The sequence below is a fragment of the Rattus norvegicus genome, chromosome 13 (genome assembly GCF_021556685.1).
Source record: "Rattus norvegicus strain SHRSP/BbbUtx chromosome 13, alternate assembly SHRSP_T2T, whole genome shotgun sequence".
Lineage (NCBI taxonomy): Eukaryota > Metazoa > Chordata > Mammalia > Rodentia > Muridae > Rattus > Rattus norvegicus.
Window position 1 is genome coordinate 66,568,300 of NC_141546.1, and position 25,330 is coordinate 66,593,629.

At 46.3% G+C, this 25,330-nt stretch overlaps 1 protein-coding gene across 5 annotated transcripts in view; it reads right to left on the reverse strand.

Annotated features, from left to right (window-relative positions):
- C13h1orf21 (similar to human chromosome 1 open reading frame 21) overlaps nt 1–25,330 on the reverse strand; it is a 217,115-nt gene that overhangs the window by 9,439 nt on the left and 182,346 nt on the right. For 3 of the 5 annotated variants that reach the window (NM_001433973.1, NM_001105959.2, XM_087580172.1), the window contains 1 exon segment: nt 20,741–20,801. In NM_001433973.1, the coding sequence (NP_001420902.1) occupies nt 20,741–20,801 (61 nt within the window). 5 annotated transcript variants of the gene reach the window in all.

Below are 25,330 nucleotides of genomic sequence, written 5' to 3' on the forward strand. Positions count from 1 at the left end.
TGTGCCTGGTCCTCATGAATGACTACGAGGACAGGAGCTTTGATGAGCCTGCCAGCAAGCAGGTCCTTGGTGGCTTAAGGACGGCAGGGAAGGGCTGCTTTTGAGCGTCCTCTCCACTGTGACGACCAGGATCAAGGATCCTTATCTGGCCCAGCTCAGCTGTCCTGATCAAACTTCTTTAGGGCAAGTCTCCACAGACAGCACAAGGCAAAAGTTTCTGTCTCATCACAGTGCCACAGAACAGGCTTCTGTGAACGGTCACGTTGGCTTATTTGGTTTCTGATTTCTCTTTTCAAGTACAAGCCAGATGCTCTAAATCTGGGGGCACATGCTCCCCTAAGAACAGGTCTTTAGGCTCAGTAACATATAAAAATAAGAACCTCAAGCCATATAACTAGAGCTTGTGTATGGCAGTATTCACTTCAGTAGTTTGCCTTAGATAAGCAAGCCGCCATCCCAGGCTGTTTCCTCACCAACTCTTTTATAACACATTTATTTCAGGCAGCTCCAGTGCAGCCTTTCTTTGTGTTTCTTTTAGTTTTCTTTATTCCACTTCCTTTCTGTAGTTGATGTGCCTGAGGCATTGGTGGCAAACAATTCTTTGTTTGCCGTGAATCCACTCCTTTGAGCTCAGGCTCAATTCGGAATAATATAAGTCATATTTTATTATAACAAAAACAAAGACCCTACAAATTTTGGTTACCAGAGGTATTTTTCTAACCCTCAGCCCATGGCTCCTTCTAGCATATTCAGCAATTTTTTTTTTTCAAACAAGCCCAGAATTGTCTAAACAATTGGAATCCATTCTTAAACACACAGGTACTTAAATTTCTTAAAATGTGACTTATTCATCACACACATAAACATGTGCAAAGGTTTGCTATGCATCTGCACATTGGGAATATTTCATACTTCCTAAGTGTCATGCTAATGAACTTTTAGCCCCACGTCTGGCTGCTGATCCCGACTGTGTTTCTTACTGCTCTGTTCAAGTTACCTCTTTTAGTCTCAGTTTTCTCACTGATGAAATAAAAACGATGACATTTACTCGACATGGCTGTTGAAAGTTAGTATTAATAGTGCCGAAATAGTGACTGGTACATCATCTGTTCATAGCGTGTGGACACGAGTTGTTTCATATGCAGAAACAAAGCAAAACAAAACACACACTGCCTTACAATGAAGCCCTGGGACTCACGGAAGCGGGAATGATAACCTACTCCTTGCCCTCCCACCATGCCTTGCAGGACCTGTAAGTCCAGAGTCAACTTGAGGTTTCATTCACTTGCAGCATAAAACCTCTATTGGACAGAGAAAACGGATGCTCCCAGGAAGAGGATGTAGGTAGCAGTCGCCCCACGACAGCCTTCCTGGTGACATGGCTCAGGCTGACACCGTCCCTCACTTTGGCCCAAACCAGGCAGGGGCTGTTCTCTCAGTCACCTGTTACAGAGCTGTAAAGGGTTCGACCACTGGGGATTTTTCTCCAGCGTGGGATACAGGCTACATACATATCTGGCAGCACAGGGTTGCAAACATCAAGGGATGCTCTCCACGTGGTTTAAACTGAGGAGGCTCAGAGTGGCTTCGCTGACGGATGCTGGGTAAAATGACAGGCTTTGGTTTCTTGGGCACAGTCATGATCTCTATCCAATAGGGCTGTGATCAGGGTTATGTGTGGGAAAATATATCATTCTGTCAGGTAATCAATACAGTTAGCTGTTGCCACTTCTGCTCTCACTGTTAGGATAAACAGTGGGTTGTTTGTTCAGGCTCCCGGCAAGGGTGAAAAACCCTTGTGAGTGAGGGCTGTGGCCATAAGGTGTGATCTGACAGGGGGCAGAGAACTTCGCTTCCTCCTTGGCAGTGTGTCTTAGGCAGATCTGACCCCAACTGTTGTACACAAACACAAGTTCTATGGTAAAAACTAAAGTTCCTCTCCATCTTATGTCAAAATAAGGCCTCACATCTAAGCAAAGGTTCAGGTAGTTCACATGAGGTTGAGAGGGCCCCTCCTCCATCATGAGGAAGAACTTGGCAGCGATCACTCATTCATGTGCACACACATACACATATGTGCACATACACGCACACATGCACATGCATGTATATGAAACCTTTTGTACTTATTGATAACACAAGTGTTTTTAACCATACAAAAGAGCTACAAGATTATAAAACTACTAAAGGACCCAGAGCTAAAGAGATGGCTCAGTGGTTAACAGCACTGTTACTCTTGTAGAGGACCTGGGTTCAATTCCCAGTGTCCACATGGCAGCTCACAACTGTCTGTAACTTCAGATCTAGGAGTTCTGACATCTTTCTGGTCTCCTAGAGCATGTGATGAAAACACACATACACATACTAACACATACACATACACATACACACACACACACAAACACACACACACTCTTAACTAGATGAACACACATTACAAAAAACCAAAACGATCAAATAACCTAAGGGCCGTTTCAGATCCTCCAAGTTTAACGCTAACACACGAAGACCCTCTTGAGGGATGAGGCTGAACAAACCTCTGTCAAACCAAGATCCTGAAACCTTCGTTTCCCGAGAATGTGTTCCCCTAAACTTCTGCAATTGCTAGGGGACAAGCGCCACGAGTTTCTCTGCAGACAGCATTTCATTTATTATTTATGTCAGCCCTGCAGGGTAGGAGTGGAGCCTTGTGGCTTGTGAGTAAATCTCAGAGAAGCCCAAGAACCCTGCACTAATCCTTGCCTTTTCTGTGAGACTGTAATGACTTGATAAGAAAATTCAAATTCCAGTCGGTTTCGCTTCTCTTATCACCTGACCACAGCTCAGAGGATCAAAGATTTTGGTAGCAAAGACTTCTGAAATCAGAACATATTGTGGTTAAGAGGTACCACATGACATCCAGTCCTAAGTGACCCAGAGAACTGCTGAGGGAATCCAGGCTCCATAACCCATGGGAACCCCCATTTATATAAAGTCCTGGGCTAGCCAGGGAACCTTTGCTAAGAGAAATTCATGTCTCTTTTAAATAGTTAAAGAGCTGCTGAAAAACAGCATCATCAAATGTTCAGCTGTCAGGAGTCAGGAAGTGAGCAGGCTGAGTGGTGCACAGTAGGTCTCTTAACTATGTCCCTCCAACCTCCATAAAGGTACCCAAAACTAAAGCCTCTGTAAAGACCCCGAGATACAACCAGAGCTGGGAACTGTCAGTCAGGATCCCCGCCTTGTGCGAAGGACCCATCAGAAGTTTTCCTGGAGACCCCAGCACACTGCGAGAATGGAAACTTTGAATGATGATGACTAGGAAGATTATTTGAAAGAGCCATGGGGCCCCTTTGGTGTAGATTCGAATTACAGGAAAAGCTGGCTCCGGTGGCACAGACTAATATTTAGCTACTTGAGAGGCTGAGGTAAGTAAGAGGCTTCCACATTGAAGGTTAGCTCTGGCAACTTATCAAAACCCTGTACCCAAACAAACAAAGAAACAACAAAAAAGGAGGGTACGGCTTAGTGAGAAAGTGTTTACCTAGCATGTGCTGCCCCATGCACTGAAAACAAACAAACACAAAATGACAAATCCTTTAGAACAGAGAAGCTAAAGCCTGCATTGTGTAGCCCCAGAGAAGGCCTCTGGATTCAGTGGATGCCTCTGCAGACTGAAGGCAACCTTGGCTCCATTTCCTGAGACTAACCTGCTTCTATCTCAACACTCCTTTGATTCTGAATCCTTTCTCCTCCTTTTCTTTCTCTTCCTCTTTTTTTCTCCTCCTCCTCCTCTTCCTCCTCCTCTTCCTCCTCCTCCTCCTCCTCTTTAAAGACACATCCAAAACAAGCAAATGTCCAGAACCCCATGCCTCAGATATTGAATGTCATGTCCCAGGAATACAGATTAAGCTGCATGGAAATTAAGTATCTGAGAGTGTCCTAATGTACCAGAACATAACATTGAACTTGCATTAATCTGAGGAGATGTTAACTAAGCAGTTAAATAGCCTCAAAGAAACAGAACACCTGTGTGTGCATTGGAACATATGAAAAACAAACAAAACCCACACAAATACAAAATCAGCATCACATAGAGACACTAGCTTCTGCTTTGCAACCAGGAGGACATGGACTCAGTTTCCATGATCCACGTAAAAGCTGGTGTTGGGGTTGAGTGTGAGGAGCAGAGTTTGGAACTCCAGAACTATTTACAAAGCTGGGGAGGGGTAGTGGCCCCCTGTGATCTCAGCAGTCAGGAGCAGGTACTGGATGTCTGAAGCAGGCTCGGCAGCCAGATTAGCCAACTGGGCAAGCTCCAGACTCAGAGAGAGCCTTTTTCAATAAAGTAGAAAACATCTGAGGAAATCACTGAGGTCAACTTTAAGTCTCCACATGCACAAGCACACATGCACACAAGCACATACATGCACAAGCACACACACGTACAGTGCACCCCGCCCCCAAGCACACACACAGCTGGGCATGGTGGAGACAGGAGGATTCGCTGGCCAGGCAATGCACCCTAACTAGTGAGCTCCAGGTCAGTCAGAGACTTTGCTTTAAAGGAAGGAGAGGCACTCCTGAGGATGATACCCAGGTTTGTCTTTGGTGTGTGCATGGGTGCACACAGACAGACAGGCAGACAGAGACAGACAGACATACACCTTTGTATCTGCACATATTTATACTTACACATTAGAAAAGGGAAAACTTCACTTTGGCAAAAACAGCCAAAGAATTTAATATGAAATCTCTGAAAACCAAGAAAAATTCATACTTCCTTTTTAAATGAGGACACAGGTAAGAGGACCCTAAAGAGAGGTAAAGCACAGGGGGGTGGGGGGGAACTCGTTCGAAACAAAATACAAGCCAGAGCACACAAGGCGAAACATACTCTGCGTTAGTAATTAAAAAAAAAAAACAATTAAAAACTTATTACGCATGGCGGCGGGTTTCTGAGGGTGCACCGTGGGCGCAGGCTTCACTTACGCTAGCTGCAGTGTGTGGTGGCTACAGCTGCTTCTACAGTGGCCCAGCAGTCCCCACTGGGCCATGTGAAGATCTGTATCCTTTCTTATAGCAGAGAAACAGAACCCGGAGATGTACGAGCACAGGTGGGGACGGGACACTGACCACAAGCAATCATCCTTAATAATGCAATACGAGTGTTTAAAAGTTAGAGCGTGCTGACCGCTCTGCAGTCGGGCAAACTTACTTCCTAAAAACCACTGGCCAGGGCATGTAAAATCAGCTAGCTTTATATGTTTATAGTGACAAGTCTTTATCTCATAGCATTTTTACTAGACATGGGGAAAAGTATGTGAAAACAGGTACCAAGATAAACCTACCTGTACTGCCTACCAAGGACAAACAACTTGAGTATTGGCGTACTCCCTGAGTCCCAGCCGCTGATTTGCATACACCGACTAAGTTGCCTCCACAGGTCTCCAGCACTCACTGCCTGGCTACTTGCTATAACCTGGGTCTGATATGGCATCTTCCTGTTGATCTGTCCCCAGACGCTCCAAGGAGAATCCGTTTCTTCCCCTCTTGGTGGCCCCACTTTACCCCAACAGGGTGTATAGTAATTCTGACTAAAATGGTGGCCTCCCTTACATGAGAGGATGGGAGATGCTTCCCGCTCATCAGTCCTTTGGTGTCTACTGGAATCCCATGAGCCTCCTGTCACATCACTTGTGAACACTCCACCTTGAAAGGAGGCTGCGGAGTGTTAGCAATCAAAGTGCCCTGCTGTTTTGATGAGAGAAGGAAGCCGTCAGCTGTCTTAGAGCCCACTGGAGGAAGCCCTGCCCTCCACCAATTCAACAGGGTCAGCTGCAGCTACAGGGTGAGCAGAGGTCAGGCTGGCTTGTGGGCTTGTGTTGCTCTAACTGTGGAAGTGAGGAAGGGCTGGGCGGATGTAAGGAGGCGTTAGAAGTTGTACTAGAATCCCCACTGTCCACTAGCCATCATTTGTATGATTTTGAGCTTTTCCAATATGCACTGTATGTAGGAGCATGTCCACTTTGTTTTCTGTCTCATGTATGCTAGACAAGTGTCCTGCCCACCACACACTCAGGTTTGAACGACTGTTATCCTTCTGTAACAGCCTCTACCTGCCACTGTGGGGCTTACTGCTTTCTGAGTAGCAGGGAGCACTTGGATTAATAAAATGTGATTGCCCTACCTGAATTCCTGCACATAAATTCAATGGGGATTTCTTCTCTGCCCAGCTGGTTCACAACTGGTTCCTTTGGCTATCATGGCCCTGAGGCAATGGTATATCCAAGTTTCTGTGGAGTGGACTTTCAGCCTTGAACCAGGAGCGCAAGGGAGGCAGGATAACCACACGCACAGCCATAGCACCTAGAGCCATTAGCCAGAATGCAGAGGAAGCACAACCGGGCCGGGCCTGGAGAGAGCAGCCTCTGGGACTGGGGTCTTAAGGCTCCCAGCAGGGGTGTAGGCTGGAAGCAGATGCCTTCCCCAGGGCTGGAAATGTCACATGTCACTTTCAGCTCCGTTTTCATTTTCAGTCCAGTGACAGCTCACAACAACGGTTTTAAAACGCAGAAGAAATGCTGAAGAAAACAAAAAATAATAGGTTGCCCCGTTAAAGTCGCCTCCCTCCCCCGGCTTATTTCATTAGAAAAATCAGTGGAGGCATTAATGGCTGCCTCTGTCTCTAATGAGCTTTATTCTAATTAGGCCCAGACATTATTATTTCAGTGGGGAAAAAAGGCCTGGTTGGTGAGAAGCAGCAGAGCGTGACCGCCTCTGACTGCTGCTTGGGCCACATTCAGGAAGATCCCGAGACAAGAGAAACGATGACAGTCCTGGTATATGGGACTTTTCATTCTCAAGACAGAGTGTGTACCTCCTGCCCCCCTGCCCCTCCTCCCCCAGGCACCAGATTCATCGTAGCCACACCACCATCCACCAACAGCCGAGGGCAGTTCAGACCCTTGGAAAACTCCCATTTCCCAAGCTTCGTCTGCGTTTGTGCTTACATCACTTCGGTGATGCTCTTCCCCACAAGACAGGGATGAGCAGAGACAGGATAGAGAACCTGGGATACCTCTATCTCCAGGCCAGACCAAACCCACGCCCCAGAGGAAAGAGTGGCAAACTTCCTCTGAGGCTCTGTCCATCTGGCCCCTGCTACAGTTTAACAAGTGGGGCTAAGCCCCCATAACACAGCAGTTCTCAACCTGTGGGCTGTGACCCCTCTGCAGGGGTTGCAGGGTTTAATGAACGTTCCTCAGGGTTTGTCTAAGGCCATTGGAAAGCATAGATATTTACAATATGATTCATAGCACCAGCAAAATTAGTTATGAAGTAGCAATGAAAATAATTTTATGGTTGGGGGTCACCACACCGTGAGCGACTGGGTCAAAGGGTTGAAGCATTAGGAAGGTTGAGACCCACGGCCATAAAGCAGCCATAAGGCAGAGAATGTGGTGCCAACTATCCCAGCACTCAGGGGGCAGAGGCAGGAAGATAAGAGTTTGAGGCAAGCTGGGCTATCTAGTATGACACGTTTTAAAACACCTTCAACCATGACCCCTCAGGAAACTACCTGGGGCTACCAAAAAGTGACTTTCATGTCACTTGTCAAATAGTGCAAAATTTTCTTGTCCCTTCATCAGTCAGCTCTTAAATACGTGAAGATGATTCCCTTCATGTAGACCAGAAGTGTTTCAGTTTGTTTCGGGCCTAAAAAGCACAATGATTCGTCCCTACACTGAGAGGCCAACCTGGTGGCCTTTTCTCTAAGGATCAGACACCAGAGTCAATGGTCACCTTGAGAGCTTTGCCATTTCTTCCAGGATAAACTGAAATCTGCTGGACACGCAACTCAGAAAATATCCAGGAGGTGGCAACTTATAAAAAAAAACACTGATCCCAATCCACCACGGAGAAAACGGCAAACAAAATTTAACTTAACAATCCGGCTACAGCCTTCAGTTTGGAATTTCACGGCTCATCTGTTCCTTCGCCATCTACACAACAACATTCTCCTGCAGTTTCTATCCTCTGAAAGCATGCTTTTTTACTCCATTCTCTCTCTACCGGGCATCATCTTTCTTAACATTTCCCTGTTCAGATTTTTTTTTTTCTTTTGGTGATAGCCAGATGTGCAGTAATTTTTTTGGGAAACCTGGATGAACTTGATTCTAAGAGATTCTTAATTTTAGTGTCCTGTCAGTTTCTCAGTCCAAGACAGGAACTCTAATATAACCCACTTGGTAGGTGGGGGCTCTGTGGGTCTCCCCGAGGCCCATTTTGTACATTGGCAAATCTAGATTTGAATTCATTTGCCTCGTGAGAGAGATGTGACTCCAAATTTTGTAAAATCTTTATAACCCGAAGAGACGGTGTTTAGGATTTAAAGTGAGGGTGGACGTTTGGGAAAACAAGTCACACCCCTTTGACTTGATTGACAGCAAAAGTCTTGGGACCATCAACTTGTCTGTTGGATTACAGATGCGTCCTCACTTCCCCCAAAGGGCAGTGATTGGTCTCACTAGTCACAGTGGAGAAACAGAGAACACTGCTTACCACTCTTAACTGCCCCACAGACTAGGCCCACTGAAGACAGCGGACGGGTCACTTTTCAACATGGTGGTTTGTCGTCCCCCCCCCCCCCCCCCAGGGCCGTGTCACTGCCTGCTGGATTACGAGGCTCACCTTCCTTTCCTTCCTGGCTCTCAGAACAGGAAGCACAAGGGGCCACTGTTAAGAACGGTGAAGGTAGAACACAGGCGAACCAAATAGGAAGTAGAAAGGCCTCTTGAATACGTGTTCCGGGTCAGAACACTTCCCACTTGGCTTCCCTCTTCTTCCAGGGAATGGTAATGGTGGCAAACTTGTCTGAATTCCAGAAAGGAAGGTGGGTGGGGTCCACTGGATTTCACTGTGTCTGGAGTTGTCTGCTGGCTAGCCTGACCCAGAGGATGTCTCCAGAAAGCATGCAGGGAGGATGGCTACCCTGTGGGCTTCAGACAAACGTAAGGGGCTGAGGTGGCAGCATCAACTGTACGTGGAGACTGTTTGGTTCGATGGGCTGTGGAACGCTGATTAAATTAAGATTTGTACACATCTGACCAGCACTTCCTGGGGTCCGGGCAATGCAGTTCTATCTGTTGGTAGGACTGTGGGAGCCTTGGGACTAGGAGTTTCAAGTGAAATCTAAAATAGGAATGTTTCAGGTGACCTGGTGCATGGCCTCCTGACAGGATGTTAGTGCTTCCTGGAGACTTCCTCTGACAGCTGCAAATGCTGGATGCAGTGGGACACGTGAACAAGGCCCCTGACCACTCTGTAATCTGGTTTTTTTGCCACTTGACATTTTGTTAGGAACGCATTCCCATTTTCACGGTCTTCTCTTCACTCTGAGAACGTTTCAGCATAGACAAGGAGCGGAGCGGACATTATCTAGCTACCACTCAGACACAAGAACACCTCGCAACACACTTCCATCAAATCTCCCAAACTAGGAAATGGAACTACAATGGCTCTGGCTTGGTGTTCGTCGCTCCAGCTTCTTTTCTAGTTCTGATGCTGCAGTTTGAACTCAGGCAAAGGTATACACTCTATCACTGAGCTGTGCTCCCACCCCCAAGCCTTTCAGAGACTTCGATATTCCTGTAATACTGATAACATTCAATACACTATATCAACTAAATTATCCTTTTATGTGTGTCTGCACATTTAAATACCTAGCATATAATTACCTGCCACTTATAAATATTTCATATAGAATATACCATACTAATGTGGATATAAGCACATGCATTTGTCATATGCCTGTCAGTACCTGGTATTGACCAGAACCTGGTGTCTACTTGTTGAATGTTAAGTATAAAAACGTATCATAGTATTTCTTTACAACATACACCTTTAATACAATTATTCTGTTCATTTAATAATATTATTTGAAAAATGGAACTGTGCTTATCTATTCATCTGGCTCAGTTCTTTTAACTGCCGCACAACACTGGGATATAGAAGATTTAATTTGTTCCTTGTGGCTTCCAGCTTCTTAAATCTTCATTTTTGCTATTAACACAGACTGCTGTGGTGAAAAATATATAATATATATTATATATTTATGTGTGTGTGTGTGTGTGTAAGAGAATTTTAATCACAAATCCTTTTATGTTTTAAAGTTACAAGTGTACTCCACACTAGTTCTGGATCTGTACTGGGAATTACTGAACTCATTAAGAAGGTGGGTGTTGGGTCAGGATCTTCTGCTGGCTCCCCGGTCAGCTGTCACTCACTGGGAGGCAGCTGTGATTGGCCAGCTCCAAACTTCCAAAAATCAAGATTGAAGATATGAGTGTAGGACCTTTTAGTTCCCCTCTTACAGAGAGGGGACTGTCCACAGGAGGCAGAGTCCTCTGGGAATGAGCAGACTACGTCTCCACGCAGCAGATTTCTCCAGGAATAACAAGAGGCCCCGGAATAAATACTCTAAGAATTATGCAAGCACAGTGGGCCTCCCGATTCTCCACGACCGACAGACACCAGGCAGCTCCACTCTTCGCTGCAGAGGAAGATGAAACGGGAAGAAAGGGTCGGACATTCTCCACACAACTCAACACTCTGGATTAGAAGTGTCCGAAAGCAGTCCTCTGTTCTAATACTTCATCCCCCCCCCCCCCCCCCGTGCTTCAATTCTGCTCCAGAGAACCCAGTAACTGTGCTTAACTGAAGCTTATTAAAGGAACCAACGAAGCCAGCCTCACCACCTCTGTGATGGGGATGGTGCTTTTCTTAACCTTTTTTTTGGTCATTATTATTGTTACAAGCATGCTGGGGCTGACAGTAATATACAATTTAAAAGTCTCATAAAAGCAAGTTGTAAAAATCTACAGGAGCTTAACCAAGCCTCAAATAGGAAAAGAATCTAGATGAGGATTGGGCTGTACTGTGTCACCGACGGACTGACTCAATGTGTAGGTGATGTCACAAAACATGAAGATGGCCAGGGCTGCTGGGGACGCCCCGTTCTAACATTCTCTCTCTATCTGAGTAGAGATGCCTGCCTCTGGGAGGACTGGCTTAGGCAAGGTCTGAGTTAACTCTTCATTTTCAGCTCCTATCACAGACCTCTCAAATGTTCGGTGGTGCACAGAGAATCACTGAACACAGGACATCTAGGCTACAACCCTAGCTCTGTGTATAGATTTTCTTTAATTTCCCAAGTTGGCGTCATCATCCAATCTTCTTGGTGGGAACTAAGGATCAGAGAGTTTAAGTGATCACCCTCCATCATACAGCGGGAGCCTGGTCCTGCATTTGGCTCAGGTTTATAGCTCTCTCGTGTGTTGTGATCCCCTTCTAGGCCCAGTGGATTGAATTTCCTAGCAATGTACCTGCTGTGTGCTCCCATGTTGATCCAAGCTGTTAAAAGTATCTCCTATCTATGGGAAGCCACAGGCGTCTTCCCACCCACATGTCCATCTCTTGTAAAGTTTGCCCGCTGAAGCCCAGTGGTCTTGTCAGTACAGCCCACTTAACCAACAGATGGCTTATATCCTAAGCTGTGTTCTAGAAAAACAAACACAAGTGAGACTCAGTTTTTAAGGGCAGAGATTTGCTCAATGCTTCCAATATTTTTTGACTTCTTAATTCCAGTTCTGGAGTTGACCCCAGGGCCTGGAAAACGCTAGGCAAGTGTGCTCTAACCACTGGACTACACTTCTAGCCCCGTTTTTACTTTAGATTTTGAGTCGGGGTCTCACTAAATTGCCCAAGATGGTGTTCACCTCCTGCTGTAGTCCATGCTGGCCCTGAAATTATGATCATGTTTGTCCTTATGAAAATCTGAGATTTTAGGGTGTGTGTTACCACACTTAGCTAGGTATTTTGGCCAAGATGAAGCCATTCACTGATGGCTTTACTGCGTTGAGCCCACGGGATTTTTTGGCCATGCCTTCCTCACAGCAATGGTGTAGCTTTTGTTTCATTCATCTCTCCATTGCTTCAGAACCCGAATACTTCTCCTGCTGATCCCCAGTGAACCTGGCTGGCAGAACCTCATGGATTCTCTGGGACTCGAGCTCTGCCCAGGAAAGTGAGCGGACGCTTGAGGTTTTCTAGGCCCACTCATTCCCCTTGAATGCATTAACAATTCCTACGAGCCACAGGGGAACGCTGGGGCTCTTAAAGGCTGGACTGTGTTCACACTACACCAGGGTCACGATTATTAAGTCATCTGCGCAAGGCTATCAGCAGGAATAAAAACAAACCAGGCGTGAGTCACATCCTTGCTCTTTGTAATCAAAGCTTTACTTTGGCTGTACAAGCTGGAGAGAGCTGGCGAGGCAAGGCGAGAGGTGAAGGGAGCAATGTGGCTGCAGTCTGAGGACATGCTCACTACAGAGCAAGAAGGGGCGCTGTGTGCGTGAGCACGTGCACGAGTTTCCATACCCCCATGTGTGTGCAGTGTGTAGGCCAGAGGCTGATGCCACTGTTTTAGCTAAACTTGCTAGTCAGAGACGCCCAGAATGCTCCCTGTGTCCCCTCCATCAGGGCTGGGTTACAGATGTGCACCACTGTGACCAGCTTTTATCACCCACTGCAGACCTAACTCAGTTCTTCATGCTTGAGCAAGCACTTCACTGATGGCGGCTCTGCAGGAGACCATTCTATATAATGATCATGGCAGCCAAGCCCATTTCCAATTAACACACGCCACTACTTCTTTTGCAGGTCATGCGGCTTTTTTTTAGGCTTGTACACAATAGTCCCATGTTTTCTCATTAGTCGGAGGCATGGGAGGAGCCTTTAAATACACCGTCAGAAAGGAAAGCTCATAAGCTGCATGTGTTGAACATTGTATTTGGTTCTCCAGCAACTCAGAGACTATGTGTCCCTAAAAGAGTTATTCACCCCGAGCTCAGCACCATCCTCATAAGCAGGTCAGGTAAACAGTGTGCTTCTTCTGACTCCTGATGCAGTGCCCTGGGCTTGGGCCAGACCGACCCAACTCCATAGAACAGACAAAGGTCCTTGAAATAACTTCACACGCACGGAGCTGCCATATTCTTCTTACCAATCAGTATAGCTTTGACCACGGAAATCAGGCCCTTCAGGGATTCTCCTAGTTTCTAAGTGTAAGTAAATAGCTGTTCCCCGGGAAGAGGTCCCTACACAAACAAGCGTGCATCTTAGAACATCTGATTTCATACGCTGCTCTTCTTTAGATATTTGCTTAAACAATAGCGCCCCAAGTAATTCTAACCAAGAGAGCCACCGTCTCAAAGTCATGCTGGGCATGGGGGATTTTAGTAGGAAACTTTTAGGCAGAAGGAGGAAGGGAAGCGAGAAAGGAAGGAGAGATGGGAAGGGAGGACTTCCCGTTGCTTCCTAACTCTCCTGTACTGGTTACTTTTCTATCGCTGTGATAAAATACCAGGATCAAAAACAACCGAGGACATAAGGCTCATTCTGGCTTATGCTTCCAGAGGGTAATCATTCACCACGGCAGAGACGGTGTGACATCAGCCAGGTGTGAGAAGTCGGATGATCACAGCTCTACTCTCTCTCTCTCTCTCTCTCTCTCTCTCTCTCTCTCTCTCTCTCACACACACACACACACACACACACTCTTCTCTCACACACACACTCTCACATATACACTCTCTCACACAAAGACACTCTCTCTCACACACACTCACACACACTCTCTCACACACACATACACAATCTCTCACACACACATACACACTCTCTCATACATACACACGCTGTCTCTCTCTCTCTCTCACACAAACTCACACACACTCTTTCTCTCTCTCTCTCACACACACACACACACACACACACACACTCTCTCTCTCTCTCTCTCTCACACACACACACACACACACACACACACACACACACACACACACACACGAAGCAGAGAGACAGAACAGGGAGAGAAAGGAGGCTACAGAGCCAGCCCTGGTGACATATTTCCTCCAGCCATCCTCTGCCTCTTAAAGGCTCTACAATCTCCCCAGACAGTTCCACCCACTGAAGACAAAGGGTTTAAGACATAAGCCTATAGTGGACATTTCTCACTCAAAGGACACATACATATCAGTGCCTGGGTCCTCTGTGCTCACGGGCACTCTGTAAGATTCATAGCAGTGAATCGCAGCAGCAGGAGCTGGGGCCCACGGACAGATTCCATGGAGTCTATATTTGATAGGATGCATATTTTAATAGGGACAGTCTTTATAAACACTTTCACATAATATATTTTGATGCTTTTCTCCTCTTCCCCAATTCCTCCTCACCACCTTACCCACCCAACCTAATGACCTAAAACAAGGTCGGGCGCAGTAGTGTGCACCTGCAACCCCAGGATTGGGGAGACTGAGGCAGGAGAATTGCTGTGAGTTTGATATTACCCTGGGCCACACAGTGAGTTCTAGACTAGCCTGTATTACAGCCTGGAGTCCCATCTCAACAACCGAAGCAAGGCTAATCCCGAATGAGTCTGTGGTGCCCTTTAGCTCTGTTTATTAATCACCCAAGGGACGAACACAGGGAAGCAGAACGGACTGCAAAGTGCCTTTAAGTCCATCGTCTTCAACGTAGGACAGTAGGGCAGGGACAGAATTTCTCTGAGCTGGCACAGTGAGATGGTACCCAGGGTCTCCAAAACTCTCCCAAGTGAGGAGACTGTTTTAAGGTCTCAGGATCTGACTTATGGAGCAAATCCTGTGTTCAGTACAGGGAGCGAAGCCCAGGACAACAGGGGCCTAATGGAATGGAGAGTCTGCCATTTGCAAAGAGCGCCATGTTAAATTCATATTGTGTCCCTGGACTCCTCGTGTGTGCGTGCATGTGTGTGCTGTGGGTACGTCCATGTTTGTGTGTGTGTGTGTGTGTGTGTGTGTGTGTGTGAGTGGGTTCACCTGTGTGTGTGCAGGTGTGCATTGCCACCCATGGCTTCTTATATGGGGAGTGGGGATCTGAACTCAGGTCCTCACGTGTGTACAGCTTGTGGACCGTCTGCCCTGCCCTAAGAAATGAACTAATTGAAAGAAAATGCCCTAAAATGAACTCCTGGGAAAGGGAGAGGACGTTTGTTCGTAAGTGTGTAATGTCATAAGGAAACCATTATTCTGAAGAGCAACTATATAAATAATCCTAAAAGAATTGAAGATAAGCCTCCAAATCAGCCTCTCAACGCTTGGGAGTTGGGATGTTATATAGAGTAAGGAAGCCAAGGGCTAAGCTGAGGTAATGGGGGTGGGGGAGGGATTTAAAAGCTGAAGCTGGCAGATGTGTGTGTTAAGTATATGGGATTGGGGACACTAGGGAGTTCTTAGAAGATCATGTTCCTAACTGTGTATGAAGGTCAGCTGCAGTCCAGATGCGCCATCCCAGGTGAGAGCAGTTCAGCTACACACGGCGAGTTTTCCTATATAGACAAATTGACAGGTCCTGGCCTGGCACCCTAGTGTGCTTTTACACTTGTTTTGAGGAGTGAAATTTTTGGTATCTATCCAGAGAGGAGGACAGAAAGGTCAATTTCAACCCATGCCCTACACAATCTAGGACGAATCAAAGCCAGGCTTTACCCACAGGGCTGGCTCTGTAAAATTTAGGAAGAGAAAAGGAGTTCTTGGACATTTCTGGAAGAGACAAACTTTCACCGGCTCAAAACTTCTCAGCATGATTCTTAGTGCAAAGCTCCAGGTGAAAACGGCTTGAATAAACGCTAAAAAAACCCCAAAGATGACTTAAGCTGTGTTTGTAGTTGTCTTCATGCTTGTATTGACCAAAGAAATGCTTAGCAATGTTTTAAAAGCCCAGGGAAATTACCCGTGAGAACTTAACCTTAATTTTGGCTGTGTGAATGATATCTAGGACTTTGCCGAGTCAAACACGTGCCCTGAGATGGGGGATTTTGAGTTTTGCATGCTTAATGCTTCAGTAGTACTTACAATAGCACACGCGAAAGGATGGATTTTAGAGAAGGCAGGAGGACCAGAAAGACACAGTCTACAGGGCAGGGCATCATCTGTGGGAATCGAGGGAGTGCAGAGCTGATGGAGTGACAGCTTTCTTTCACACAGGCATGTGCTTGGGCTTGGGGCATAGCACAGAAGCAGAATACTTGCCCAGTGGGCACCATGTATGAGGGAGACTCTGGGTTTGATTATCAGTGCCAAACACAAAAGAAGAAAAAAAAAGAGAGAGAGAGAAAAGGTCCCTAATGGTAGGAACATTGTTCATGTTGAACTTAAATTCTCCTTGTTTAGGAAAGGTTTGACCCAGCACATGGTCAAGTCCAAACAGTGCTTCTGTTGTGCCAAAGACGTCATGTTCTCTCCTAGGCGCTTAGATAGGAGCAGTGAGTAAAAGTTTCAGTCTCAGGAACTTGCTGAGAAGGGACGAGATCATCTTAATGCCTTGTCAGGGCTCATGAATGTTTGAAAAACATACCTTAAGAATCCAGCTTTCCGTTTTTCTAGTCTACATTGACCACAACGTTTTTAAAAATTTTTAACTGCCAAAAAACAAAACAAAACAAAACACCCAAAAAGCAAAACCCAAAAAACCAACAATTAAAAAACAAACAAACAAACAAAACTAGTAGTGGGAAAATCCAAATAAACAGAAAAAGAGAAGATCTTTATCATAGTGGGAACAAAATATTTCTTTTTTTTGCTTCTTCTCTTTACTAAACAAATTGATATCAGCATGCTGAACATCTTTGAACCAATATGGGAAGTTGGGTAATTGATCTGAAATGAAGTTTTCAATGTCAAGCCAGACATACGCCAATATTTTACTGAAAACAAACACCCCCCCCCCCCATTTAAAATATTTCTACCCGGGCAGAGAACTCCATGGAGCGCCGTTCAAGTTCTTTATCCACTTCTTGCTTCACACTGGTGCTTTTTCCATGAGAGACAAGACTATGAGCTTACTCTTTCCCGAGCTCACTTTTGAAACAGGGTCTACTCTGAAATAACTATAAATCTGAGAGCATCTCTATCATGCATTAAACAGTGTGACTGTAAGTGAGGGTTCTCAGCGAGAGATGTCCAGATGAAATGGCCACAGAAAGTAAACGCCACATATCCTCTCTCCTGTGAGTATCCTTACTTCAAATACAGGGAGGGGAAAGAGTAAACTCTAGGAGCAATGAGGTAGATGGGGAATATTGGAGGAAGAATGGCTCACACGGGTAGTGGAGGGGAGGGGAAAGAAGGGGTCAGGAGAAGGCTTAGCCAAAACGATGTCTGCGTGGGGACTCGTGGCCCTGTGATGCAAGTGGGGGAGACAGTAGAACATATGTGTTCTGAGTGAACAGGGGAAAATCCCGGAAGCTCGAGGTCTGAGTGGGTGTGGGCACGTGGGTGGGTAAAGTCGATGTACGGGTGTGTTAACTATAATTATGCATTACAGTTCTGAAGAAGCCTTAGGAAACTCCACTGGTCTGTAAACAAATAAAAACATTTTTTTTTTTTTTTAAAAAGGGAGTTTGAACAGAAGTACCCCACGTTTTCAAAGACACCAGTTTTTAAGTGAAAATTTCAATGCCAGGTATGGGATGTCTCCGTACAAATTACTCCTCAGAGAACACCCAAAATAACATAGGCTCTAGTCATTGCTCTTGCTTGCCCACCGTAAGTAGATGGTAACATCTTACTGCTGGAGACACCACACTTTGGTTGCTGAACACAGAGAAATCAGTCTTGAGCTGATCAGAAAGCTCCCCGCTGGCTGGCTTTCACAGAGGTGGAAGGTGTGAGGAAGGCTGCCGGAGCATGAATGATATCAATGGTTTTGCCCATCACGGACTCCGCATGCTACAGTTCCAATCTTCCAGGCAACATGCACCCACAGCTGCAATGGTGGCAGTCAATGGGGTAACCAACTACTCTTTCTCTTGGATTTGAGGTCTGCTCCCTGGGAGGAAATTCATGCCTGATATTGCAAACATGGCCAAAAATCCACGTCCAGGGAAGTCACAGAGGAAAATCTGTTGACATGCTTCTAAATGGTCATGTTGCCAAACTGCCTCCCATGTGTGTTTATCTCCATAGACCTGGGCTGTTTCCATCCTTGCTCGGAGAAGCTCTGACTGCAGAGGGCAGTGGTTAGTGCAGAGAGGCATTAGTGTTCAACAAGAGGCTGAGAGGAAGAGACCATGAGTGCTTAGCCACAGATGGGACGTCCATATCACCCCTGCCTCTGTCCAACACCCAGGGACCGTCATGTCGAGTGGGGACAGATTATAGGAGCCAGAGGAACAGGGGGAGTGCTGTGAATTGTTACCCCCCAGACATGGCGTGGCCTTTGTACACAGAAGCTCACAGCAGTTGTGGTTACCCAAGATCAAGTCAGTCAATTCCAGCCCAGAAGGGATGAGGGCTTTACAAGACCCCACCCATGGCTTAGGAGTTACTGATGGTTGATGGTTACTGGACAGGAGAGTCACTTCTTTTTAGGAGTGTGGGTCCAGGTAGGTTCCTTATGTCCCCCCATGTCCACACACGTATGAAGAACACTAAGGCCCATCAGACTTAGTGGATCAGAAATAAATAAAATCACAAAAGAGAACATGAAGTTAGGAGTCCGGAGAGGAGCTGGAGTGGGGAGCGAGAGGCATATATGACAAGATACAGTATATATGTGTTTGAAGTTTGCAAAAAATAAAAGTTAAAACAACACCTGCCTAACAGCCCTCAATCTAGAAAAGGGGAGGAGTCTAGAGAGAGAGTGCTCCATCCATGAAATAATTAACTCGAAAACACAGGACCAGAATTCTATCCCCATAAACCGCATAAAAAAGTCAGGCATGATGGTACATGGTTGTATCTCAGAGCTGGGGAGGTGGAGGAGTGGATTCCTGGAGCTCACTGGCTAGAAAGGCTAGCTTCTCTGACAAGCTCTAGGTCCCACTGAGAGACTTTGTCTCAAAAAACAAAGCAGAGAGATTCTGAGGAATGATGCCTAGGATTGATGTCTGGCTTCCATATGCATGTACATGCATGTGCACCTCAACAAACATGTGCACTTGCAGACAGACAGATGGACAGATGGACAGACAGTCTCTCTCTCTCTCTCTCTCTCTCTCTCTCTCTCTCTCTCTCTCTCTCAGTAAAATAATAAGAAATGAAACCCGGGGTTGGGGATTTAGCTCAGTGGTAGAGCGCTTGCCTAGGAAGCGCAAGGCCCTGGGTTCGGTCCCCAGCTCCGGGAAAAAAAAAAAAAAAAAAAAAAAAAAAAAAAAAAAAGAAATGAAACCCAAAGACTGCCCTGTGATGGTTTAATTATAGCATATTATGTTTCAATTATTTTGCTCCTCTTTAGAATAGTGTTGGTAAGTTACGTCAGATTTGTAAGTCAGCACTGTCGTTTGGTTCCATATTCCATCCAGGACATGGGGTTTCGCACTTTCCTGTCAATGCAAATCAATACACAGGCAGAAAAGCAACTTGGAGACTCTGATGAGACAGGACTACGGAATTCCAGTCAGGACTGTTATAGGTACCCCTATTATCTGTTGGGAATAGGTCTCCAAGGCTCCCAAAGATCCTTAAAGCTGGGGACAGTGGCAGATCTTATACACTCACATGTGATGTCACGCTGAAGACACATTTAGAGAAATACATCACTAGGCAATCCTGAGGTGAGAGAGAGAGAGAGAGAGAGAGAGAGAGAGAGAGAGAGAGAGAGAGAGAGAACGAGCCCTCCCACAGAACTAGATGGCAAGGGTCAATCACAATGCATGAGACAGATGTCAATGTGGCAAGGCCACCACTTCTTAATAACTTATATTTTGTTATAAGTAGAGGGTATACATTTAAAACAGCTACAAGTAACGTAGGCAGTGGTGTATAGCCCTTTGTTACCCAGCATCATGCACCATAAGTGTACGTGCTGTCCTTCCATGCGGTTGGTAGTGGAGTATGGTTTGCATGATGTCATCACCGCAAACTTATAAGCAATGCTGTGGTGTAACAGCACAGCTCCGACAGTACTGAGTGTGAGGAATTTGCAGATCTGTCACCTTAGGGGATCACCCTCGTGTATGCACACTGACTGGACGATAGTTAGGCTGTGTGTGAAAATACGCGCACACACACTTATGTGTGTATAATAAAGTTGAATGTATGAATCTGGCTCAGTAAGAGGTTAACGACAACAATTAATAATTATGACAATAGCTATGAGTTACTTAAGAGCTATGAATTATTGGTTGCCCTTTTCACTAGTGTTTCTGGACCTCCCTTGACTCTTGAGTAATTGAAACTGTAGAAAGTGAAGCTGTAGGAGCAGTGGATTAGCCAGGCAACTGTGGGAGAGTGACTCAAGCATCGGGAGTCTCAGCAAAATGCAGACGATAGCCCTCTGTGTTACGGTAAGAGCTGGTGTGCTCTGGAGGCAAAAAAGGTCACTGCCTAGAGGAGGGCAAGAATACAAACAGGTACAGGATGTCTGTAAAGCATTCAGAGGTGGCAGGCACACGGGGGTGCTCGATGGACTCTTGCAGGCAGTGTGAGGTTTGAGCTTTTCAACGGGCTCTCCCTGATTGACCTACTAGAATGAGCTAGAGAACCCTACGGCACTGGGGGCCTCTATCATCCCATCATCTCTGAATATACTCTGTTACGTTCTGGTCCAATCCTTTGCCAGAAGATTTAGAACACAGGGTTAAAAGCATCGTTCTCCTAACTCGCAGTTAGTGCATTCATCTTGAAGTAATGTAGCTTTTTATTTGCCTCCTTACCTTTTCAATTTTTTCATCCAGCATTCTGAAGAATTCTTGTTGGCTTTCAGAGATGTGCATGCTGGGAAACAAAGAAGAGAGAGTGCTTATTCCAACGCTTCCTTAAACCACACCCTCTGGAGTACACCACGGTGGACCTTGAAACTCTGGGACACACAGCTCCTTACTGCAGACTTTCCCACTCAAACCCCCAAAGCTACTTTAGAATAGATGTCACAGCACTGACCTTGCAAACATCTTTCCTAAGTCTATGTACGAGAGCTCATGATGTGAGGAATACAACTTTATTTATACTGTCATGACTGGGCACGATTTGCCAGTTATTTTTTTTTTCTTTAGAAATACATTTGGGATTCTAGAAGAAGAAAGTCAGGACATGCAATGTGTGGCATTTTCAGCCTGTGTGTGGAATACGGATCTTACAGAGGCTGCACCACCAGCACATCCAACTGGGAGCACACGAGCAGAGGGCAGAATGGCAGCCTGACACTGCACTGCCCCTGACCAGTTTCTGCACCTTTAAATGGCTGAAACTCCACTGGAATACAAGTTAAGCAGAGCCTTTGAGTGGCCCTTAGTCGTGTGCTTGCTTGCTCTGTTGTACCTGCTTAGTTAGATGGCGGGTGTTGGGAAGAACACAAAGACACAGGGGTCACAGGTGGAAAAGGCATGGCACAATGTTCTCTACTCATGAGGTCCTTTCGGCCTGTCAAAACCTGCAGATATTCCGAGGAGGCGAACGGCCCTGGGTGAGAGACGCACACCACACTGGTTGCAGTGTCTGGGGATGAGGATGGAGGGCAGGCCTAGGATGGTGTCTTTGCTTTAAGTTGAGTGTAGGGAGAAGCCCAGGCGATGTGCCATTAGACTGACACTTCACCCTTCAGAGGACCCAGGAAGGGGTAAGTGTCCCGAAGCTGTGCAGGCTTTCCATGAACAGGACCCCCACGAGAAGCTCTCCTCTAGGTGTAAGGCCAAGACTTAAAAATCTGTGAGCACCTGACATCGGCTGTGCTATGGAAGGCAAACACCGTACACCGGTGACACCACTAATCAGTTCACAGTTTACAAAGCACGTTCACACCTAGCATGTGATTTTGCCATCCTTTTATGAAATCGCTCAAATAAAGGAAATGCTCTATTTGGGAACTGGGCCCTCTTTCCCATGCTGGTTTAAAAGACATGGCAGACATCTGGGATGAAGAGAACACAGTCAGCAGCCTCTTGGCGGAATTCCAAGCAGAAAAGCCCGTGTGTGTGCCACGGCAAGTTTTCCCAGCTCGATCACGGCTTTACCTGCTTAAACGTCAAAACGTTCTGCTTATTTGTGCGATTCTGGAGGCAAACCTGACCAACTGCACACTCTAAGGGTTCACTATAAGTTGACCAGAGGCCATGCTGGCAGCCTTAAATCAGCATACTTTCCTGCAACACTGTGATACCCAGGGCCACCAGCATGAACGGGGCTGTCGGCTGTCAGCCAATCACCTGCAGCCTGAGTGCTTTAGTTCTGTGCCTGACCCTGAGACTGTTCTCTGTCTCTTGTGAGAGCGCTGGTCCTCTGTCAGCTTCATTCCTTTTCAGCTGTGCCTGCAGTGAAAGCGAGACTCTGAGGCTCCGTGAGGGCGCAGAACATGAACCGTCTGGCACCCAGGTTTGCTGCATGGGCATACTTTGGGTTTTGTTCTTGGCCAGGCTCTGAGCAGTTGTGGGTCGCAGGTAGCAAAGATGTTAAAAAAAGGTGTGTGTCTTCATATAGAACACTGAGGAGACACATGTCTATGTGGACGAATGTCCAGGAGACTCCATGAACATGGTGTTTTAGGTTTTGGTGTTCATGGTGCAAACTTTCTGGTTGTATTTCTTCCTTTCTTCCTTCCTTCCTGCCTTCCTTCCTTTCTAAGAACTATTTATTGAATGTATATGAGTACACTTCAGCTGTTTTCAGACACAGCAGAAGAGGTCATCGGATCCCATTACAGATGGTTGTGAGCCACCATGTGGTTGCTGGGAATTGAACTCAGGACCTCTGGAAGAGCAGTCCATGCTCTTAACCTCTGATCCAGCTCTAGCGCCCTGGTTGTTTTTCTTAGCAATGTAACAGCAAGGCAATTAATATCTAGTTGACTGATGGAATGCTATTTAAATTCATGTGACTCCTGACCCCTCACAGAGGCAGTGTGGTTCGTCACATGGGTGAGGTTGGTGCCTGACCTCACACTTCTCTTCATACATAAGCAGGCTTTCCACTAACCATCAGCAGCCCTTGCCAACCTCCACTTACATCCTTATTTAATGATTACAACACGAAAACAGCAATGCCTGGTGGGCAGTCGTCCCTAGGCATGGGGGACAGAGGGCGAAGGGGGAAACCTCGACTCTGCATCGCCATCACAGGGAGCTTATGGGTTCTGTGTCAGGAACTTAGGCTGAAGGTGAAGGCTGTTGACACAGACGTGTGTGGAGACACAAGCACAAAAACCTCAGCACCTTTAGTTTGCCCACTGACAAGGAAGTGCTGCCTCTGCCTTGACAAACCAGGCAGATTCACTCGCAAAATGCAGTCTGCTCCCTGCAGTCAGTGGAACTGAGGGGCTTCTCATCGTCAAAACCTCATGCAGGACAGAGCTCTTTCAGACACATGCTTCTGCCAGAGGGCTCTGGCACACTGCCAGAGGGACAAATGTCCCCTTCAAGGTCCTAGCTACCTGTTCGTCACCTTACTTTTAGCAAGGTAGAAAGAGGAAGGCTTACTCTGTTTTCCATGGGATCATTCCAGAAGGAATTCTGCAGAGATTCCTTTAGAGAATAAAATCCCATAGAATTTTTACTCTGATGAGACAGGCTGCCTGGATACACATGGACTCTCCCCTTAACCACGCAGAGATCCTACTAACGCAGCAGCGTGATACCATAATTTACCTGATTTAAGAGACAAACTGCCCTGTGAGGACCAGGTCCCTGGGTACCAACTCTATTCTAAGCATCTTCTTTTCCTGAGACACAACTGATGACTGGGAGTTGGTAGAGAGGCAAAATCCACTGATTTTCTTAACCTTCCTCTCTACATACTAGGAAGGGACTGCTCTGCTGCAGGCAAGTTTATATAACATGAATATGTGGGGTAATACTGACCAGACCCAACTCTTATACAAAGCTATATTCTGGTATCCGCACTCACCATCAAAGTTCAGTGAATACCCCAGGCACTGCAAAGCTCTGGAAAACCACTGTACACCCTCAGAGGTTTTTCTTTCTGTTGCTTCTCAGATAAGTGGGACTATGGAATCTTAATGCAAAGCAATCCAGTGAAGGGATGACAGGTAAAAATGGCCTCCAGAGCTTAAGGCATTCGGCTTCCATTTCTGTGACATATACAGTTTCCAAAGATGGGAAACTTCAGCCCATAATATATAGCTATAATATGGTTTAGATCCGATAATGACCTCCTAAAGGCATTGCCTCGGAGGCTTAGGATTCAGAAGGAAGGGTCTCTGGGAGTGGGGACCATTAAGCTCATCACTGACTGAGGGTTACTGAGAGGTGGTGGCCACCTCAGAACGAGGAGGCTGGAGGCCAGTGGGGGAAGCTCCTGAAGGATGCGCTTTGTCTCTCTTTACAAGCTCATGCTATCTCTCTGTCTCTGTCTCTGTCTCCTGCCTCCACTTTCCTGGCTGCCACGGGGTAAGCAGCTTTTTTGTACCACATGCTCCTGGCCGGGATGGTTTTGCTTCCTCAGAGGCCAAGGAACAGCAGAGCAGAAGACTTTGAAGGAAATGAAGCTCCCTTTCTTCAGGCGTCTCTTCTCGGAAGTTTGTCTTAGTGATGGAGATCAGACTTACAAGGTGTCCCTGTCACTGTGGTGCTTTTCGTTTGTTCTAATTCTAATAGTTCTGACACACTCCCAGCGGTGGTTCATACAAAGCTTCATTCATTCATTCATTCATTCATTCATTCATTCATTTTGAAAACAAACAAACAAATCAAAAACCCAATGTCAGTGCCCATGAAGCTCAAACCCAAACTCATGACCAGAGCCTTGATTACAGGCCACAGCCGACTGCTCAGGCTTAGTTCCCAGCTGTGTGTCTCTCTGCCCAGAGGAACCCTCTCTTGCCTTTTACCTGGCAGTGCCTCAGACTGTGCTAAAAAGCCAATTATTGCCTTGGGTTGTAGTTTTAAAATTTATAGTGCAGCATGCTCTGTATAGGATGAATGGCAAGCTGCCGGGACCCGTGTGGTACTGCGCATTGCTGCAGAGCTCTGGGCTACAGGGCAGACCCATCTTTCATTGGGCAAGTATCTTGTATTCCATGTATGCGGCCCCCGTTTAAGGGCATTTGTCCTTTTATCCCTCACTCACAAGGCATTCCAAGCACATGAGATTGCATTTGCAACTTAAAACACACACACACACACACACACACACACACACACACACACACACACACGCGCGCGCGCTGGTGTGCAGAAAATGCGATTTCTCAAGACAGCACATGAGTCCATTTAATACATATCTCTGAAAGCTGCAGTCTGGTCTGCCCCTGCACACCACGCAGTTTCCAGGTGTCCACACTGACGGTGTTCTCT